The sequence below is a fragment of the Ornithorhynchus anatinus genome, chromosome X1 (assembly GCF_004115215.2).
Source record: "Ornithorhynchus anatinus isolate Pmale09 chromosome X1, mOrnAna1.pri.v4, whole genome shotgun sequence".
NCBI lineage: Eukaryota > Metazoa > Chordata > Mammalia > Monotremata > Ornithorhynchidae > Ornithorhynchus > Ornithorhynchus anatinus.
Window position 1 is genome coordinate 104,619,003 of NC_041749.1, and position 20,202 is coordinate 104,639,204.

The 20,202-nt window shown below is 44.8% G+C and overlaps 1 protein-coding gene across 2 annotated transcripts in view; it reads right to left on the bottom strand.

Moving 5' to 3' along the window:
- RFX2 (regulatory factor X2) overlaps nt 1-20,202 on the bottom strand; it is a 180,094-nt gene that overhangs the window by 15,017 nt on the left and 144,875 nt on the right. For both annotated transcript variants that reach the window (XM_029051839.2, XM_029051837.2), the window contains 5 exons: nt 19,469-19,584; nt 17,488-17,639; nt 10,176-10,273; nt 8,815-8,964; nt 4,809-5,017 (listed from right to left, as the gene is read on the bottom strand). In XM_029051839.2, coding sequence (XP_028907672.1) covers nt 4,809-5,017; nt 8,815-8,964; nt 10,176-10,273; nt 17,488-17,639; nt 19,469-19,584 — 725 coding nt within the window. The remainder of the gene's footprint in view (nt 1-4,808; nt 5,018-8,814; nt 8,965-10,175; nt 10,274-17,487; nt 17,640-19,468; nt 19,585-20,202) is intronic.

A 20,202-nucleotide genomic window follows, 5' to 3' on the forward strand; every position in this document is an offset into this window, starting at 1 on the left:
GCAACCAACAGCATTTCCTCCCCTAATCCTAAATGAACTCCCAATTTTATAATTCTTCAGAGTTGGGTTTTATTAGCATTTAAAAAGCTGGGTGCACAGACCCAAACAGCTATACAAAACACATGAGGGATAGGAGAGCTCGGGAGACATTTATACGGGAGGAGGGACAGATAGGGAATGTCTCAGTTCTACTCCCTGAGTTTGTCGTGGGAATACAGCCAAACCACAGGAAGAAGCAAAGCTCCCAAGGACGTCCTCTACGTGTACAACACACGTACGGCCCCATATGGCCCATGAGACAGAGACAACACCTCCACATGGGAGAATGCACCATTTGCAGAACGATCTCGTGCCAAAGGATGCCAAAGGACCACGTGGCTAAGCGGAGAGCCAGAAATCAGTAGATAGAAGGCTAAGTGTTAGCTGAGGGAAGTCAGTACTGGACCGACTGCGGAGGGGCCACACTGTCGAGTTAAGTTGGTGTCCACCTACGTCCTGGGGCCTCCACAGAAGAGACACGTGGGTTTTCAACAGCTCCCTAAATAAATCTGCTTGTGATACTGATTCTGTGTGTGTCTGTGCCTCGATCACACCCAGATCCTCGAACCAGCCCGTAAAACTAGGTGAATTTCAGTGGCAACTGCCTAAAGCTAATCCAGGCTGAAGTGGATCTGAATCTATTCTAACTTCATTAAATCCAAATTGTAACAGCCTTTTTAAAATGCCGTTTTACTACTGGCCTTCCCTAACGTCTCAGCCACTTGTCTGCTGTGTGACCTTGGGCAAGTCACTTCACTTCTCTAGGCCTCAGTTACCTCGTCTGTAAAATGGGGATTAAGACTGCAAGCCCCATGTGGGACAGGGACTGTGTCCAACCTGATTATCTTGTATCTACCGCAGCGCTGAGAACAGTGCCTGGCACATAGTAAGCGCTTAACAAGTACCATCATATTATTATTCTCTACCCATCCTATTTGCCGTCCCTCTGCATTGCCTATACACTTGGGTCTGTACCCCCAGGAAGCACTTGGTTAACCCCGCCCCACAGCACTTATGCGTATATCTTTATACTCTGCTGCTTCCCCTAGCTGAAACTGATTTTAACACGTCTGCCTCCCCGACTAGACTGTAACCTCTTTGAGAGTGGGGATCATGTCTAACTCTACGGCACTGTACTCTCCCCCATGCACTCGGTACAGGGGTCTGCACACAGTAAACCCTCAACCATTGGTTGACTGACTGATTACCCATTGCTGTGGGAGTGGGCTTTCAGTCCCACTTTCACTAGAATAAGAGTGGGAGTCTTCTCTTCTGTTCCCTATCTGATTTCCCCATTGTTGTCTCCCTGTTTTCCTACTACAACCCAGCCCGCACACTTGGCTCCTCTAATGTCAACCTACTCGCTGTACCTCGATCTCGTCTATCTCACCCCCGACCTCCCACCTACGTCCCGCCTCTGGCCTGGGATGCCCTCCTTCTTTATATCAGGCAGACGATCACTCTCCCCCACTTCAAAGCTTTACTGAAGGCACATCTCCTCCAAGAGGCCTTCCCCGACTAGGCCCTCTCTGACTCTTCTCCCACTCCCTTCCATATCCACTTATGTCCATACCCATAATTTATTTTTATTAATGTCTGTCTCTCCCTCTACACTGTAAGCTTGTTACAGGCTGAGAATGTGTTTACCACCTGTTATACTGTACTCTCCCAAGCGCTTCGTACAGTGCTCTGCACACAGTAAGTGCTCAATAACTATGATCAATCGGGTTCCTGCTACTTCCAGCTTAATTAGCACATTAAGCCACAGTATGACTAATACACGCTTTCTGCTTCAGATCAAAGCTTAAATTCCTTTGGCAGTAGTGGAAAGGGCAAGGGCAAGAAGCAGAAGATGGAACTGTCATAGATTCCAGTTGAAGTCCAAATTAATGAAGTTTTACTGCACTCTTATGACATAAGGAGAAAGATATATAAAATGCTTAGTGACCGTGGAAAAGGGTATGTTCCAGATTATTCAACTTTCAGACATAATATGGTTAAACCAGTTTTTCTTTGTATTTTATATTTAGAAGATGTTTCTTTGGTTCTACAGCTGCTTTACTCTGCCAACACCCTAGGGGGTAAACAGAGGGAATAGAGCATGGGTTACATTGGAAGAGAGCCATGGAAATGTCTCAAACACCCTCTTTCCCTTAGAAGAGTATTTCACTTCTTATAAATAGAGCCAAGCTATTTACTCATGAATGCTTCAACAGCAGTGCCCTGAGAAAGAACGAGTAGAAAGAGGAAAGCCGTACACGTGGCATTACTTGAGTCTAAAAGAATGAAAATTCCGACATACAGCTGTGTTTCCCTTTTGTCCTTTCTGGCAGAATCAGAACCTTGAAAACCCTCAATTTCTTCTCCTCTTAGTTTCCGGGGCCTACCCCCATCCCCATTATTCTCACCGCACATTTCCCAATCCCAAGGCAGGATAAACCCTTCTAGGTAAGAAAGGGTTGATTTGCCTCCCTCCAAGCAGGTCAGTACTGTGCTGGAGGCAATTAAGCTCTTAGTTCAGTGCTTTGCACACAGTTAGCGCTCAATAAATATGATTGAATGAATGAATGAATGAATGATTAGTCAACCTGAGGTACGGGGAGGTGTGGTTCCTACCAACCTTCAACTCCACCATGACCTCAATCCATTCTAGCTTGGAAAGAACTGAAGTTACTCTCTCTTCTTGGTCTTCAGTGACAGAAATCAGGAAATAGTAGGTGTTCAATAAAATACTGATGTCTACCCCAAGAATATCTCAACAACCTTACTCGCAGCCTTAACGAAATGAAGTAGAAAGCTTTTGGGGATTCACGATTATGTAGCTTTCAACTCCTACATCTTAGACTACAGCCATCCTACAGCCTAGATCCTACAGCCATCACTGTAAAATGGCTTCTTACTGAAATGCCCATACATCTGGAGGGAGTTTGCACTTGGAGGGTGGAGGGGGGTAGGCTTCCAATGACTGCTAAAATGAGTCCCTGAATCCACTGTGAGCCCCAAAATGAAAGACATCTAAGCTTGAACGGTCACCCAGTGCTTAGTATCGCCATTACTATGGTGTTTGTTCAGTGCTCCCTATGTGCCAAGCACTGTTCTAAGCACTGGGGTAGATAGAAAGTTAGCAGGTTGGACACAGTCCCTATCCTGCATGGGGCTCACAGTCTAGGTAGGGGGGAGTAGAATTTTAATCCCCATTTTACAGATGAAGAAACTGAGGCACAGAGAAGTGAAGCAGCATGGCATAATGGATAGAGCATGGACCCGGGAGTCAGGTCATGGGTTCTGATCCCAGCTCGGCCACTCGTCTGCTGTGTGACTTCGTGCAAGTCACTTCACTTCTCTGGGCCTCAGTTACCTTGCCTGTAAAATGGGGATTGAGACTGTAAGCCCCATGTAGGACAGGGACTGTGTCCAACCCGATTTGCCTGTATCCACTCCAGTGTGTAGTATAGTGCCTGGCCCAGAGTAAACGCTGATTATCCTCTAGACTGTGAGGTCGTCTTGGGCAGGGATCGTCTCTCTTTATTGCTGTATTGTACTTCCCCAAGCGCTTAGTAAAGTGCTCTCTGCACATGGTTAAGTGCTCAGTAAATAAGACTGAATGAATACAAGTGACTTGCCCAAGGTCACACAACAGACAAGTGGTGGAGCTGGGATTAGAATCTAGGTCCTCTGACTCCCAGGCCCATGCTCTTTCCACTGGGCAATGCTGCTTCTCTATCTCAGTGAAGTCAAAGTGACCTTAGTGGCAGCATATACGAAGGTGAAGAAGCTACTCTGGTGCCAAGAAGTGCAAACCGCTGAAGGCACTGGGGACAGATACAGGATTGTTTTAGCACGTCAGCCACTTGGGCAATGAGGCGATGGCATCATTTTATCATTTCAATCACATTATTGTTTGGTGGGTGCACAACTGGTTGATAACAAGAGTACTGGACAGCCCTCCATTAATCAGTCATCAGTATTATCGAGTGCCCACACGGTACACAGAACTGTAGGTGGCACTTTTAAAAGATGACACAAGGTCTCTGACCTCAAGGTCCCGAGGTCAGCTAGGAGGGCCATGAGTAACCAACTGTCAGTACCTAATTCTTAATTGAAACAGAATTTAATCACTTTATTTGTCAGTCAAAACACTTCTCTCCCCCTTAGAGCTGGGTGTCCCATTTGGGGCCGGGACTGGGTCTGATCTGCTTGTAATGTTTCGACCCCAGCACTCAGCACAGTGCTTGGCACAGAGTAAACGCTTAACAAATAACCACCAGTTAGACAACCGAGCACAGCCCTGCCTGGAGGCTGAGGGATTGTTGCGGAACAAGGCTACCCAAATTCGCTGAGGTAAAGAAACACACTCATCTACAGGATTCTGTTCCTGGGCCACTTCCTCTCAAGTCACAGGAATATATTAACAAAAGACACATTTGATATATTCAGTCCTTGTGTTCAAAGCTTCCCATTGCCTCCTTGTGGCAAGAAGGTGCTTTTTGCCCCCACCCCCACTCCCGTCCCCCACCGCTCTGAATGTGACACAGAAAAGGGGAATTTTTGATGATTAAAAATGCAAGACCTAACAAATGCTAATGAACCTATGGAATGAATGCTTAGGATAAACAAGAATTAGTAACATCATTTCAACTTTGGTCCTGGAATGAGGAAATGGAGGAAGAGGAGGCTTTGAAACTTGTTCATGGGCTGGGTGTCACTCACAGGAAGTAAGTTGCAGGGCTAGGTGCCCTTCTTTATGCAAGGACCAGGTCTAAGCTTACCTGTAAAAGGACCACTTCAGCAGAAACTGCCTGGCTGCTTTGGGGAAACTGGGCCTTCCCACATGGTGCTTTAGAACCTGGGTGACCACATTATCCAGCCAATTGGCCCACTGATCCAGAGAACTCTGTTGCTGCAGGGTCAGCTTGAAATCCTGCTCCAGTTTCTGCACCAGGCCCTCCTCACACTGGCACACCCATGAGGCTTGTTCCTGGGAAAGAAAAGGGTCAATTAGGAAACAAGGGATGAACAACTGCTCTTGTTTTTCCCTTCCTTCCCATCCCATGTGATCTTGTGCTTAAAATCCAGTCAAGACTTTCTTCAGAAGAGTTTCTTAGTTTACTTCGTTTCCACAAAGGACAACTTGGGGCATGGAGAGGGGATGTGATTGGTCCAAGGGGACCCAGCAAATATGGGACACAGCTAACTTCCTCCCGTCCGGTACTGCTCTATTCCTCAGAATGGCAGTGAGTTCTGTATGATCAAGGCGACAAACTCTGAGATAGGACATCACTGGCGTGTGGCTATTTATAGGACCAGCAAGCCCATAAATACACACATTACCGCAACCAGGATATGACACTACTTTACCAGAGAGAATTTTGTGCAGTACATCTGGCCAGTTTTCCCTTTACACCACATTTATATGTGTAATATATAAAACGATAATTGTGGTATTTGTTGAGCACTTATTATGTGCCAAGCAAGGTTACTAAGCGCTAAGGTAGACACAGGATAATCAGGTCCCACGTGAGGCTCATGGTCTAAGTAGGAGGTAGAACAGGTACTAAATCCCCATTTTGCAGATGAGGGAACTGAGGCTCAGAGAAGTGACTTGCTCAAGAACCCACAGCAGACAAGTGGTGGAGCTGGGATTAGAACCCTCATAATCAATCCATTACTAAATCCTTTCGGTCCCACCTTCACAACATCGCTAAAATCCTCTCCACCCCAACTACTACCACATTAATACAATCACTCATCCTAACCTGCCTGGATTACTGCCTCCGCCTCCTTGCTGACCTCCCAGCCTCCTGTCTCTCCCCACTCCAGTCCATACTTCACTCTGCTGCCCGGATCATTTTTCTACAAAAACGTTCAAGACATGTTTCCCCACTCCTCAAAAAACTCCAGTGGCTGCCGATCCACCTCCGCATCAAACAAAAACTCCTCACCATTGGCTTTAAAGCAGACCATCACCTTGCCCCTTCCTACCTCACCTCGCTACTCTCCTACTACAACCCAGCTCACACACTTCACTTCTCCAATGTTAACCTTCTCACTGTGCCTTGATCTTGTCTATCTCGCCGCCGACCCCTTGCCCACATCCTGCCTCTGGCCTGGAACGCCCTCCCTCCTCAGAAATGACAGACGATTACTCTCCCTAGCTTAAAAGCCTTATTGAAGACCTGTCTCCTCCAGGAGGCCTTCCCCGACTAAGCCCCCCATTTCCTCTTCTCCCACTCCCTTCTGTGTCACCCTGACTTGCTCCCTTTGTTCAACGCCCCCCTCCCAGCCCCTCAGCACTTATGTATATATCATATGTGCAAATTATTTATGTATTTATTTTATCAACGTCTGCCTCCTCGCCTCTACACTGTGAGCTCATTGTGGGCACAGAATGTATCTGTTTATTATTGTATTGTACTCTCCCAAGGGCTCAGTTCAGTGTTCTGTACCCAGTAAGTGCTCAATAAATAGGAGTGAATCAATGAATGAACCCAGGTCCTTCTGACTCCCAGGCCCATGCTCTATCCCCATAGCCCATGCTGCTTCTTGCAGCTTCCTTTTTGGGCTGTGAGATTATGCCTGGTAAGAGTCAAAGGGCTAGGGCCCTTGACTCATATTGCTTAGGCTGTGAGGCCTATGGTGGGGATAGAGACTGGATCTGACTTGAATAGTGCCTGGCACATAGTAAGAATTTAAATACCAAAATGATCATTATTATTATTATTACTGAGACACTTCAGATGAGCCAAGATACGCACAATTTACACAAAGCAAGGTGTACTGAGGTATGCTCCCTGACTCTATGGCTCACTTTAGGAGGGGGGTTTCTGGAGAGCTAAACTTAGCCTGTTTTTCTTCAGCAGCTCTGATTCTACAACTGTAGCTCCAAAGAGAAAGACAGTTCACCCCTGCCTTGAATACAGCACCTTCCATGTTGTAAGAATCACTCAAAAGCCTGGAGGTGTGCAATGAAGACTTCAGGAAAAACAATTTTTTGAAGATTTTCCAAAACCTTAGTGCATCTTAGTGTGTCATATAATGGACAAATGTAATTGTAGTGTATTGACCCCTGTGCTTAGCAGAGTGCTTGGCACATGGCAATCACTTAACGAACACCACAATTATTATTAGGAGTAGTCCTACGCCAGGCATAGAGACCAACTGTAGCTCACAATTGGGCTTCTAATCTGACAGGTCATGGAGTAACTCCATTAAAAAAACACAAAAACATTGCCCCTTTCAACTACAGACCTCGAAGCGTTTTACAAACATGTATGAATTTCTTTGGCCTCATCAGGAGTTGGTGAAACACGCAACTGGTGAAACTAGTGACATTCTAAAGTCAACAATGCATAGTTTTTTGCTTGTGCTAATACAATCTCCTTAACCGTAAACTCCAGTAATGATAACTATGATTGTGCCAAGCACAATACTAAGTACTGGGGTAACTACAAGAAGCAGCCACTGGCCTGCTGTCTGACCTTGGGCAAGTGACTTGACTTCTCTGTGCCCCATTTTCCTCATCTGTAAAATGGGGATTCAATATTGCCTCCTTCAAGTTCTCCCTCCTTCTTAAATTGTGAGCCCCATGTGTGATGGAGACTGTGTCAGATTATCCTTTTTTTTTTTTAAAGGAATTTGTTAGGTGCTTACTATGTGCTAGCACTGTACTAAGCGCTGGAGTAGATAAGTATCAATGGATAAAGTATGAGTCTGGGAGTCAGAAGGTCATGGGTTCTAATCCCAGCTCTGCCACTTGTCTTCTTTGTGATCTTGGGCAAGTCACTTCACTTCTCCATGGTTCAGTTACCTCATCTGTAAAATGGGGATTGAGACCGTGAGCCTCATGTGGGACAGGAACTGTGTCTAACCCAACTTGCTTGGATCCATCCCACTGCTTAGTACAGACCCTGGCACACAGTAAGCACTTAACAAATACCACAATTATCATTAAATCAATCAGGTTGGATGCAGTCTCTGTCCCACAGAGGGCTCACAGTCTTAATCCTCATTTTACAGATGAGGTAACTGAGGCACAGAGAAGTTGAATGACTTGCCCAAGGTCTCACAGCAGACAAATGGCAGAGCCGGGATTAGAACCCAGGTCCTCTGACTCCCAGGCCTGTGCTCTTTCCATTAAGCCACACTACTGCTCATGACAATCATCACTTCCGAGTATGAAGATTCTGTCTATCACTATAATCACAGAGATACTCTTGCAAAACTATTCAAGATTCAATAATCTTATTCATAATTGTCCTCATTTAGGTATAGTCTAAAGGCCAGGGAATATAATGAAGTTGCTCAAAAATCACATAATACCAGTAAAATAGCAAGCGTTCAATAAATACCATTGATTAACTGATTGATAGAAGTGTCCAGAGGATTGACATGGCATCTACTGTGTTCAGAGCACTCTACTAGGCACTTGGGAAAGATAGGAAAAAAAGGAATAGAAGACCAAATGGGAGAGAGAGTAGACATAAATGGATGAAAATCAACACATTTAGAAGAAGATTCCTCACAGTTCAGCTCTTACCTTATGGGGAAAGTGGGGTTCTAAGCAGTGAAAAGGAAATGAGAAAGTGGAAAGGGAGGAAGAGAGGCACGGTTTTGGAATTGTTAAAAGCACTCAGAAGAGCACAGGGCCAGAACCACTCAAAATACAGCATTTTCTCCAGATCCCAGGGTCCCATATGGCAAAAAACTAATGGGAAAAATTGGTTTGCTTATTTCCAATAGATTTACAGAGGCAAATGAACAACAGTGGGATGTTACCTGCACATTGGCAAAGTCCACTCGGTTGAGATCGCTGAGCATCTGGTTTATCTGAGAAGTGTTCTGTAGCACTGCACGGGCGGCTTGAGCCAGATGGTTCAGGGAAGTGTACCTCCTCAGGGTCTGGGCAAAGGCACTTACTACACTAACCTGCAACACAAAAAGGAACGGCCACTCCAAGACACAACTGTACCCGATGTGTGCTTCTTTTTAAACAGCAAATGCAATGGAAAGGCATTGCTTTTATATGGAGCAATCAAGAAACTGGCAGTTCAAAGACAATTTCCCGACTGTTGCAGCATGCAGCATGAATAATAAAAGAATTTATTCCAGGAGAGGAATCGTTTTGTTTCATTCTCTGTTATTGTCTTCATTACAAAAAACCTGGTGCGTTCTGTTTTCAGAGAAATGGATTGATTGGGAAAGCGAGCAAAACTATTGTGTATGAATGAGAGGCTTGTTATCCTTAATTCCCTGCTTGGCTTACCTTTTCATGATCTGCATTTTATGAGAAGACCTATGTATACTACTCTAATACTGGGCGAGATTCAGGAATCTTAACCAGAATCGTTCTACCAGTAGGTATGGCTGAAGGCAAGATGAAGGAGGGTCGGGGGGCAAGCAGGGAAGAAGAGGGGTGAGAGAAGAGGAGAAGAAAACAACACCACTCCCTGTACCTGCACATTTGGGCAAGAAAAACACCTCTTCCATTCATGCCCTACAGCTACTCTCCTTTTATCTTTTCTTCCTTCAACTTGCCTACTCCCTGGCTTCCACTATAGCTTACCATTCTTCCTCACTTCACTGTTCCTCCTCCCCGTTCACAGGTAGTGACAAAGTATTGTGGATCATAAGACACCAAAATGTTTTGATCCGAAATACTTGAAGGAAAAGTAATGACTAAGCTTGCCCAGAATAGAGAGAAGAGAATGAATCTTACTTTCTAACTTTCTAAAATTTTTCATTTTGAAACTTTTGCTTTGCCATATTCCGGAGCTTCGTGTGGTTTGACAAATAAGGATGGTACAGCCCATGAGGTGCAAGTAGCTGCTAACTAAGGTTGAAATACAATATCTACTCCTCAGTGGCAAATGAAAAAAAAAAACACAAGGTGGAGAGCAGATGTAACTAACAATCACATCAGCGGAGGCAAAGAAATACCGCGATAAGACATCAAATAACAAAGAGATAGGGCAAAGGCAGCAAACACAGGCAAAGGCAGAGAACTGATAGTAGTATTTTTGTCTGACCAGTGAACTAAGGCCAGATGTGTTGTGCCCTGCTGATATCAGAGTTGCCCCCAACCACCCCCCGACTATCAGTTTCTCACTCTCTTCAAAACTGGAGCCTAATCTAATTACCTTTGTCTGGATGATCTGTTGAGGAAAGTCACTCATAGCATTTGTCAGCCAGCCTTCCAAACTCTTTGCAAAATTACGGATTGCCTGTGTCAAAGTACCTGCAAGATATATACCATAACATTAACAGTGAGAGTGAAAGTCAGTGCAAGACAAAAGGATGCTTGGACCAACAGTGTGAAGGCTGCCGTCCTTGATATCCAGACAGAATTCTGGGCTGGATGGATCACTGGTCTGATGCCATTTCCTCTGTTCTAATGATCTTCCCGTAGCCTCTGCTAAAGGAGAGCCACCTATCTCCTGATTGCAGCACGCCACGGCAGGCAGTCTGTTGCTGATGTCTCAACAATCTACTGCCGTTTCACACTGTTTGAGATTACATTCCTTTAGGTGTTTAAAATGTTTGTTCTGCATTCTTTGCTTTCAACTCACAATCGAGTAGCTGCTTAGAAAACTTGCGGCCACCCGTTTTCCTCAAATGTTGGAATGGGTATCGCCTCAGTGCTGGTGCACTGACTATTTCGAGATCTCATTGTTGGTAGTCTTGCTCTGGAAACTTGAAGTCGAGCACGGCTTGGATGAGATGCTTGAAGACACTACTTTCGGGGTAGGTCGAGGTCTCGCGGTCAGGATTCCACTTGGTAGATTTTCAATTTGGGATGTTTTTCATTCCCCACTGTCATCAAACTCTGACAGCCAATCTCCCAAAAAAGCATATTGGTCTTCTCGAGTCGCTTTTCTACTTTGCCTACCTATACATCATTGGATAGTGGGAACATCAACTAGGAAGCTAGTCATCAAGTTAGAAAAAATAATTTGGTCCATATTTTTTCTAGGAAGTACACAACCAGATGGAGAACTGTGCCCGAAGAGAAGCGGCCCACAGCTCCATATCGACCTAGGGAGACGTGTCAAATGGAATCGGTCCTGGGTCCAGAACTGTTTAATTTCTTTATCAATGAATTATACGATGACCCTTATTTGGACCGGGTCACTCAAGCCTAAAATAGCAAGAGAGCATTGAAAGAGACTGTAGGCAATTAGAGAATGGTCCACGGAAATCTGAATGAAGTTCAGTAAAGGCAAGCGCAATATAGTGAGTGCATCAGACTGTGCAAATCCAAGTCGGAAAACGACTTGCATTTAGTACCACCGGAAACAAAAACCCCACTGGGAGTCACTGATGACCCCGACTGGAATACGAATCGGAAAAGCTACCGTGAGCCTGGGAGGCATCAACAGGAGGTCATCTAAGAATCCTGCTAGGTGCTAAGTGGAACGGTATCAGCTAAAGCCAGTGCCTTTGGGGGACTATCCAAACACAACGGTTGTAAAGACTGGCTACTAAGCAGGCTGGTGCTACTGCCAGACATGGATTAGTGGGTTGGCTGGACCGCTGGTCTGACCCCAGTAATGGCACTGCTTTAGGTCTAACGACTAGAAGGAAAAAGATACCTTCCATCATCAAGTCTTTCCCCTGCAATAAGCCTCAGAGGTATCCCTAGAATTCAAGTTGGGATAGATCTGCAGGGGGCGGAATTGGCATGACAACAGCAATTCTGGCTCCAAATCACTCCCTGTCCCAGGAAAAATCACTGGTGGTCTCCCAGGAAAGCTGGCGTCATCATCCTCAGACTTAGTATGGTAACGTGCGGATCAAATGCCCAGAGGACTTCAGGCTAGTCAGGAAGGAGAAGGTGTGGTGGAGGCTAAGCAGTGAATGCTAGCTCTGACCTCACCCCTAGCCTTGTTCCCTGCTAATAGTCTGTGAAATGCCAATATCGGGTAATGCCCCTGGTAACCAGGCCTTCCCCGAGGATGCTGAATGCTCAGACCTCGCCCCTAATACCCCTGTAAAAATCAAGGTGGGTAGGTAGGGCTCAGAACCACGAAAATGCGGTGGCCAGGGCAGACAAAGGAAGTGGATTTAGGGAAGAAGTATTCCCTGGAAGTAAAACTTCAACCTCTTCTGATTCATTCCAGGCTCACTTCCAGCCAAGAGCGCACCTAACCCTGGCCTGGTCTGAAACAGGAGAACAGCAGCGGGGAGGAAGAGAGGGAGAAGCTGAGGTGATGCTGAAGGAGCATCTGCCTAGCTCAGCCAGCTGGCTGCCTCACAGCTTCAGACTCGTGGCCCAGGCTCAGCCCACGCAGGGTTCTAGGTCGTGGCAGCAGGACAGCATAAAAGACACTTCCTCTACTAGCACACTGAATGGTATTTTATAAAAACTCCAGGGACAAGTCAAGAGGAGAAAGTGTTTTGAAAATGATCGATTGAAGTAATTGAAGTTAGGTCTTAGTTACTGCGGGCAAAAGAGTAAGGAACATTTTTAACGACATGAACAATGTGCCATAACCTGTTTCTCATATCCCTGCATACCTTGGGAAAGGGTGTGATGCACTATTCAAAGAGCAATTTTCTAATGAAACACCTAAAGAAAAATGTCAAAGAGCTATTTTTTACACATTTGGTCTTAGCTTACTATAGGTATGTCTAGTGAAGAGAGGTTGAAAAACTAAAGCGGGGGGGGGGCGGTGTGGAGACAGAGAGACAAATACAGAAGAGAGAAAGATGGATTAGGAACAAATAAAGCAGAAAGACGCCCAGGAGACAGAGTGGACCCCAAGCTGAAAATGCACCAGCAATGACATGCCGACATGATACCAGGATACGACATGCAAGTAGGACATGCAAGGGTATCAAGAATTAATTTTTTTTCCGCTACTCAGGGCCAGTGCAAGTGGTTTGGCAGCCCTGGACAAACTGGTACCTTGTGCTGATGGTTGAGGGGAGGGAGGAGGGTTAAAGAGCAAAATTACCTGTTGGCTACCGTAGTTCCACTCTTAACTAGTTGTTAAATGAATACAAGGGGTTAAGTTCTGTACTAAGTGTTGGGGTAGATACAAGATCATCAGGTTGGCTACAGTCCCTGTTCCACATGGGACTCACAGTCTAAGTAGGCGGGATTAGGGTTTAATCCCCATTTTACAGATGAGGTAACTGAGGCCCAGAGAAGTCAAGTGACTCGCCCAAGGTCACACAGCAGACACGTGGTGAAGCTGGGGTTAGAACTCAGGTCCTCTGATTCCCAGACCCGTGCTCTTTCCATAGACATCACCAACTGTCCCCTACCTAGATTGAGCCCAAGAGGATTTAGTTCTCAAATTCTGCTCCAACCTCTGGCTCGGTCCAAAGTGTGGAACTACTGCAGCTCAGTTTATCTGTGGAGGTAATTCCATGGCTTGAATCTAGTCACAGTAGATGTTCAGGCATGTTTGAAGAAAGTACTTCACTCATGGGATTGTCAAAATGATGTGTTGCATTTCTAAAATAGCTAAAGGAATGGATACTTGGCAGGAGCCCTGCAGGGCCTCTCACTATTCTCGTCGGAAAAATAAAGTTGTGATTGAAAGAAGAGGCTTGGAGAAAAATGGTGTTACCTGTGACAACCATGGAATCTTTGAGTTGAATTTCCTTCCACTAAGGGGGTCTTGTTTAGAACCATATACAAGGCTGAAACAGACATCAGTAAGTAAGCCCTTTCTGACGAGTTAGAGTGGAGGCAGGGGAAGAATGGAGACTCAAGCTCAAAACTGTTATTTCTAAGGTTTTAAAATATTGCAGCAGTGCTTTCAACCAGATTTACCTGGTTTATAAACCGACTGACAACGTCTTGGACCCAGGTTGCATGGCAAAATGACATTTTCTACTTTAGAGACTATCAAAACCAGGCCTTCACAAAAGATGGATCAGAAAACCCCCAGTGGTTTATGTTTATGAGCCTAAATTGTGATAGTTGACTTTGCCTGACCATGAATAATGAAGGCATTACAAGAAGAAGCATAACCTAGTATAGTGATCTGCACAAAGAGACTCAATAAATGCTGTTGGTGACAGTGACGATAACCTTGGGAAAGTATTAACAATTTAGCACCGTAAATCCTTTTGGTGAAGTGGATTCTTGTTACCAAAGAGAACACACCCACCCAATTCTCCGATAACTTGAGGGAGGCGGAGCTGTGTAGGCTGCATTCTCACACCAGTCCATGAAAAGGAAAACTCTCAACACAGTACCTGCCCATTTACACACCTGCACATAATCATTTCAAACAGGTTCACATTATCAGGAGAAGGGGCCCTACCTAATTCAGCCAGTGTGTTCTAGCCAAAATACAGAGTTGAGACACATATTCTGACAAAACTCAGTGTACTATAGACATGTTCAGGATAGTAGAAAATGTAGCAGAGACAGCCCCTGAGTCAGGGATAATTGAGTCGTATGTTTTTGGGAGGCCATGTGGGGAAAAATCTGTGGCAGTGGTGACATTGGGGCCTCATTTTGAAGGCCTCTAGAAAACAATCATTTCTCCTGCCCAAAGCATTCTGGAATATGTAGCTTTAGCAAGTACATGTCCCTGACATGTTTGGGTATAGAAGCCTCTCTCCACCAATACCTTTCTGGCCAAGGGTCTGCCTTGAAGTCTTTCACAACAAATGACATATTTATCAAAAAGCATCTTAGAGCAACTTCTCAGCACTGTGATGGTGCTTTTCAACAAGTTAGACTGAACGGGGAACAAAATGGAAGAGAGGAGTACAAAAATAGCAGAGGAAAAGTAGGGGCTCCTGAACCAAATAGCCACTCACTCGGGAAGTATTTCTTGCTCCAAAGCTTATTTCAACTTTGTAGGTTGAATCAAGATATTTGGAAGTGCCGTGTCTTTCTCTCCACCCCGGCAAGGTCCACTCAGTGACCTGATACCCCATAAACTTGCTTGGCTTTGACCTGCCTTTAAGTATATTGCTGGCCTTCCTATTTGAAGATACTGAATTATTATTAATACTACTACTAATAATGGAATTTATTTAGCATTTGCTATGTGCAACGGACTGTGCTATGCACTGGGGGTAGACACAAGATAATCAGGTCAGACATAATCCCTGTGTCCCACACAGGGCTCACTATCTATCTACACATAACAGAGTGACATGCAAGGAGAAAGGACAAAGGCCAGGCTAGCCCAGCTAAGGGAGGGAGCCACTCCTGTTGTCCAGGGATGTAGGGATTGAGGAATCTCCTACTGGTCCCCCTCCTCCTAAAGGGAAGATTCCCCAGTGGGGGCTGAAGGGTTCCTCAGGCTTAAATGGCTCTCCCCAAGGTTAGTTTTCATTACTTCCACCATTGGATGGAGATGGAAGGGACCTGAACTGTTAAAGACTAAAGCTCTTTCCTGAAACTCTTGGAATTCTACCAAATCTTAGAGGCGGGAGAAACCTTTCTTCCAAGATATTCAGCAGCAAAAGCAAGGTTGGAATTCCCAAACTAACTCTGGGAGATGTAATGAGACTTCCTCCCCTCTAGCAGGACAGTCTTTAAACCTCTGTAGCATGAGACTTTCAAACAAGGAGGGAATAAGGATGGAGGAGGCTTATACCCATCTCTGGTGAAATAATAATTTAGTTCACTCCTGGTTTCTGACAAAGAAGTCCTGAGAATGTGTTAATTTATGGATATTGGTTTAGGATTATAAGAGTCATTTAACATTTGCACAAATACGGCACTTCAGTAATGCAATTTATGTATTCCTTGCACTATCAGACAAGGAGAAGGGGCTCCTATTTGTAATTAAGTCCTATTTGTCAGCACAGCGGTCAGTTGATTAGACAGACAAGACTGTGAACTGAGAATCCACTCTGTGCCTAGTCCTGCACTCGGCATCGTGGAGGATTACAGGAATACAAATTGAAGTGCCTGCCTTCAAGGAGGTTTTAGTTAAAGGGGGGAGAAAGGAGCACCCCATGCTTCAGTGAAAACAGACTGTGCAAAACCACAATCATCAAGTCTCCTGTGCTGGGCTCACGGTCCTGAGGCTCGTGAGCCATTCTTGATGGGAGACTCCAGAAAGGAGAATAGGACAAACCCAAGGATACATCAAACGCAAAAGATAGAATCACATGAACAAATACCAGACACATGAAGACCCCAAACACAGGAGACACGGCCACACTCCTCTGCCTCTCTTTCGCCTGCCCTGCCATTATCCCTTCTTTTCTCCCCACTCTTCCTCCAACTTTGCTTCTCCTCCCTGGATTCCCCTCCCCTATTTCTACCCCACCTCAATTACTTCTTTGTTTCGTCTACTGTCGCTAGCGTAGTAGTAGCCAGGCTTATTTGCGAGGTGGTTAGAGGAGGCCACAGGACACATCTTCCTCTCTCTACCTCCCCAAATCAATTTAATCTCCATGCTTGTAGCACTGCCGGCAGTTGCAGTCGATCTAGGAGCTACCACTACTAACTGCCCCTCCTGTCCCCCCACCCTAGCCCTTCTCCTCCTCCTCTCCCCTGCAATCCCACCACCATGGAGGCCTGTCTCGGAGGCAGGAAAGGAGGAGAGCTGTTCCCCAAGTGACTCCGGCCATTTGCTCCCAGTGGCCAGGTGATGCCTACACTAATGGATATAGAGAAACTAAAATGAATACCTAAGAGATATTCGCAAATGGTAGGCATTTACTTCATTTTCCCTTCTATTTGGTAAAACAGAAAAGTATCTGGGCAATAGGGAATTAGAGTATATTGCTCAACAGATACCAAATATAAGAGAAGCAATAATAATAATAATAGTAATGATGGTATTTGTTAAGCGCTTACTATGCGCCAAGCACTGTTCTAACTGCTGGTGTAGATACAAGGTAATCAGTCGTCCCACGTGGGGCTCACAGTCTTAATTCCCATTTTACAGATGAGGTAACTGAGGCACAGAGAAGTTAAGTGACTTGCCCAAAGTCACACAGTTGATAAGTGGCGGAGCCAGGATTAGAACTCACGACATCTGACTCCCAAGCCCGTGCCCTTTCCATTAAGCCACGCTGCTTCAATGAGAGAAGCAGTGTGGCAAAGTGGAAAGTGCACGGGCCTGGGAGTCAGAGGATTTGTGTCCTAATCCCAGCTCTGTCACTTGTCTCCTATGTGATCCTGGGCAAATTACTTAACTTCTCTGTGGCTCAATTCCCTCACCTGCAAAATGGGAATTAACACTGTGAGCCCCAAATGGGACATGGATAGTGTCCTACCTGATTATCCTGAATCTACTCCAGCGCTACTCCTGGCACATAACAAATACCATTAAAAAACCCACATTTTTCTTATAAAACTCCTAATCTGTACTCTGGAATTCTCCACGACTGCTATAGCTAACTAGTCGAGTCCCCCAGTACTGAACCAGCACAGTTCAGAATAACGAAGCAATGTGCAATATAACTGAGGGATGATGAAACTGGGTTAGACCCAAGAATTCTGAACAGGAATTTACTTACTGGGCACAGGTCTCAGCACATCCGGGATGAGAATCTCCACCAGAGTCTGGTAGAGGATGTGATCGCAGCTTCTCATCCATTTCAGAACAGAGTCACACTTACACACTGCAATAAGTTTGTCCTTTGGGATGATAACAACTTCATGTTCTTCACTGTGGGAAAACATGCAAAATGACATCAACTACATTTCACATTTCAGAACAAGAGCCGTAAATCACAACGGCAGGCGGGTGGTCACTGAGGTGTGCTTGTGAAAACTCATCACGAAGTACCTAAAAAAGCGGGAGAAATTGGCCTGCAGGAATTCTGCAGGTCCAGACATAATTTGAGAAACTGTATTCAAAATGTTCTATCACTTCCACTCACTTGACATTCTTTCACTTCCCTACCCCTTTCGATCTGTTCCTGTTTCATTCTCATCCTCTTTCACTTTCAACTCTCTCTCATTTCCAGCATTTTTTTTCATTTTTTCCTTTTCCCCACTCTCTCCCTTGCTTACTTTTGCTCTTTTCCTCCCTTGCTCCCTAATGTTTTCTCCTCTTTTGGCTTTTCTGCCATCATCTTTCTCATTTCTCCTCTCATCTCTGAGAAACGAGACGCTGAATTTCTCTCCCACTTTCTCTCCCCATTCTCGCCCTGCACTTACTCTCTTTTTCCTTCCCTTTCTACCTTTTCACTCTCTCTCTCTTCTACCAATGGAGATTCATCAAAGAGATGATTTTCAGTAGTTTTTATTTGTAAGAAAGAACTTTGTTACCTAGGTCTTTCCTAAACACCCATCTGCTCCCACTTAATATTAACCTTCACTTCCCCTTTGCTGCAGATTTTAGAGTCAGGCAAAGATCCCACTGATCCCTTGATCTCTTCACAAAACACAAGCAAAATGTAGCAGCTTTCTCTGTTGCTTTTAACAGACTATCAATAACAAACCTTACATGCATGCCCCAGGCTTTGTTCATGGCTTCCCCCAATCTTGTTTCTTCCTATGCTGAAGCAGATGCGAGAACCACTCATCATAAAATATTTTTCTTTGAGTGTTTTTTAAATCTAAAAATATCAAGTCACCTTAAAAAAAAAAAACCTCTGCCTTTTCTGTGATGACAGACGAAGACTGCAAATTACTGTTGAAATAAACCACATTTTAGTGCAGGAACAGGATATGTGATTAGAGGACTACCATAAGGCTGTAGATAATTTCTCAATTATTTTGTGCCTTAATTAGAATTTCTCTGATGCAATTCATCTGTTACATGAAGTTGATCTTATTGCTTCACTTTAAAAAGTCTTAATATTAAATCATAGCATTGAACAAGCAGTCATTTCACATACAAATCACAATGGACAACATGATTTACAACATTCTGTGACCTTGTCTTCATAAAAAACTGCTACCTCCTCAGAGCAAGCTGGGCAAAGTTTCAGCAGCTAGGCCACAGTGGAGGTAGGAGAAGAAAGGAAGGAGGGAGGGTAAGGGTTGGAGTTAGGGTGTTGGTGTTCTTGGGGTAACCCTGGTCAGTTCCCTGCCCCACCCCTAACACTCCCCACCACCCCCTAGTGGTGGGGCAGCTGCTCTTTTCACCTAATTGTCAAAACAACTCTGTCCTGGTGCACCCTGAAAATTGAGCTCTCTGAAATCTTTGAAAGGCAGCAGAAAATAAATTTTCCTCTAATTCTCTTTATTTATATTGATGCTCTTGATGCCTGTTTACTTGTTTTGACGTTTGTCTCCCCCCTTCTAGAATGCGAGCCCATTGTGGGCAGGGATTGTCTGTCTCTGTTGCTAAATAGTACTTTCCAAGCACTTAATACAGTGCTCTGTATACTGTAAGCACTCAATAAATATGATTCAATGAATGAATGAATGAATTTACTACATTTTCTAAGGGGCACAAATTTGAATTGAGCTTCTTCTTCCCACCCAGCCTAGGGGAAATGCCAATTGGGCCACAAAGGTTGACGGGGTTAACATGTACCAATTTACCTAGGAGGCATGGGGATGGAGCCGTCCTCGTTAGATGGTGGTTTAGAACTCCAGAATGACAGCCACAGCTTCTCAATATAATGAAACTGAAGATTCATCACTACATCCAAGGTGGCCTAAGGATGGAAATAACTTGTAAAAAAAGTTCTTGTGAGGTTAAATTGCACATCCCTGTTATCAGAAGATTGCACTGCCTGGAGTTGACAGCACGTAAAACAGAATCTTGCCCTCTCCAGCCAGAATAGAGAACACACACTTTGTGGAACAGGGCACAGGCATTGAAATATGGGGGAAGAGGATGGTCAAGAAGGTTTCTACTTAGACTGCAAGCCCCTTGTGGGACAGGGACTGTGTCGAACTGATTAACTCGTATCTACCCTAGTGCTTAGAACAGCGTTTGACACACAGAAAGCTCTTAACAAATAGCATAATAATAATAATGAAGAATTACACTGTCTGAAATTCTTCAATTTTTCAAGTGAAAGAGGAGGCACTAAACTTTAATTAGTATTCTATTTGTCAAGCGCTTACTATGTGTCAGGCACTGTTCTGAGCGCAGGGGAAGATACAAGTTAGTTATCCCTGTCCCGCATAGGGCTCACAGTTTAAGTAGGAGAGAGAACATTTGACCAATGAAGAAGCCAAGGCACAGAGAAGTTAAATGACTTGCCCAAGGCCACATAGAGCCTGGACTAAAACCTGGGTTCTCTGACTCCCAGGCCCATGCTCTTTCC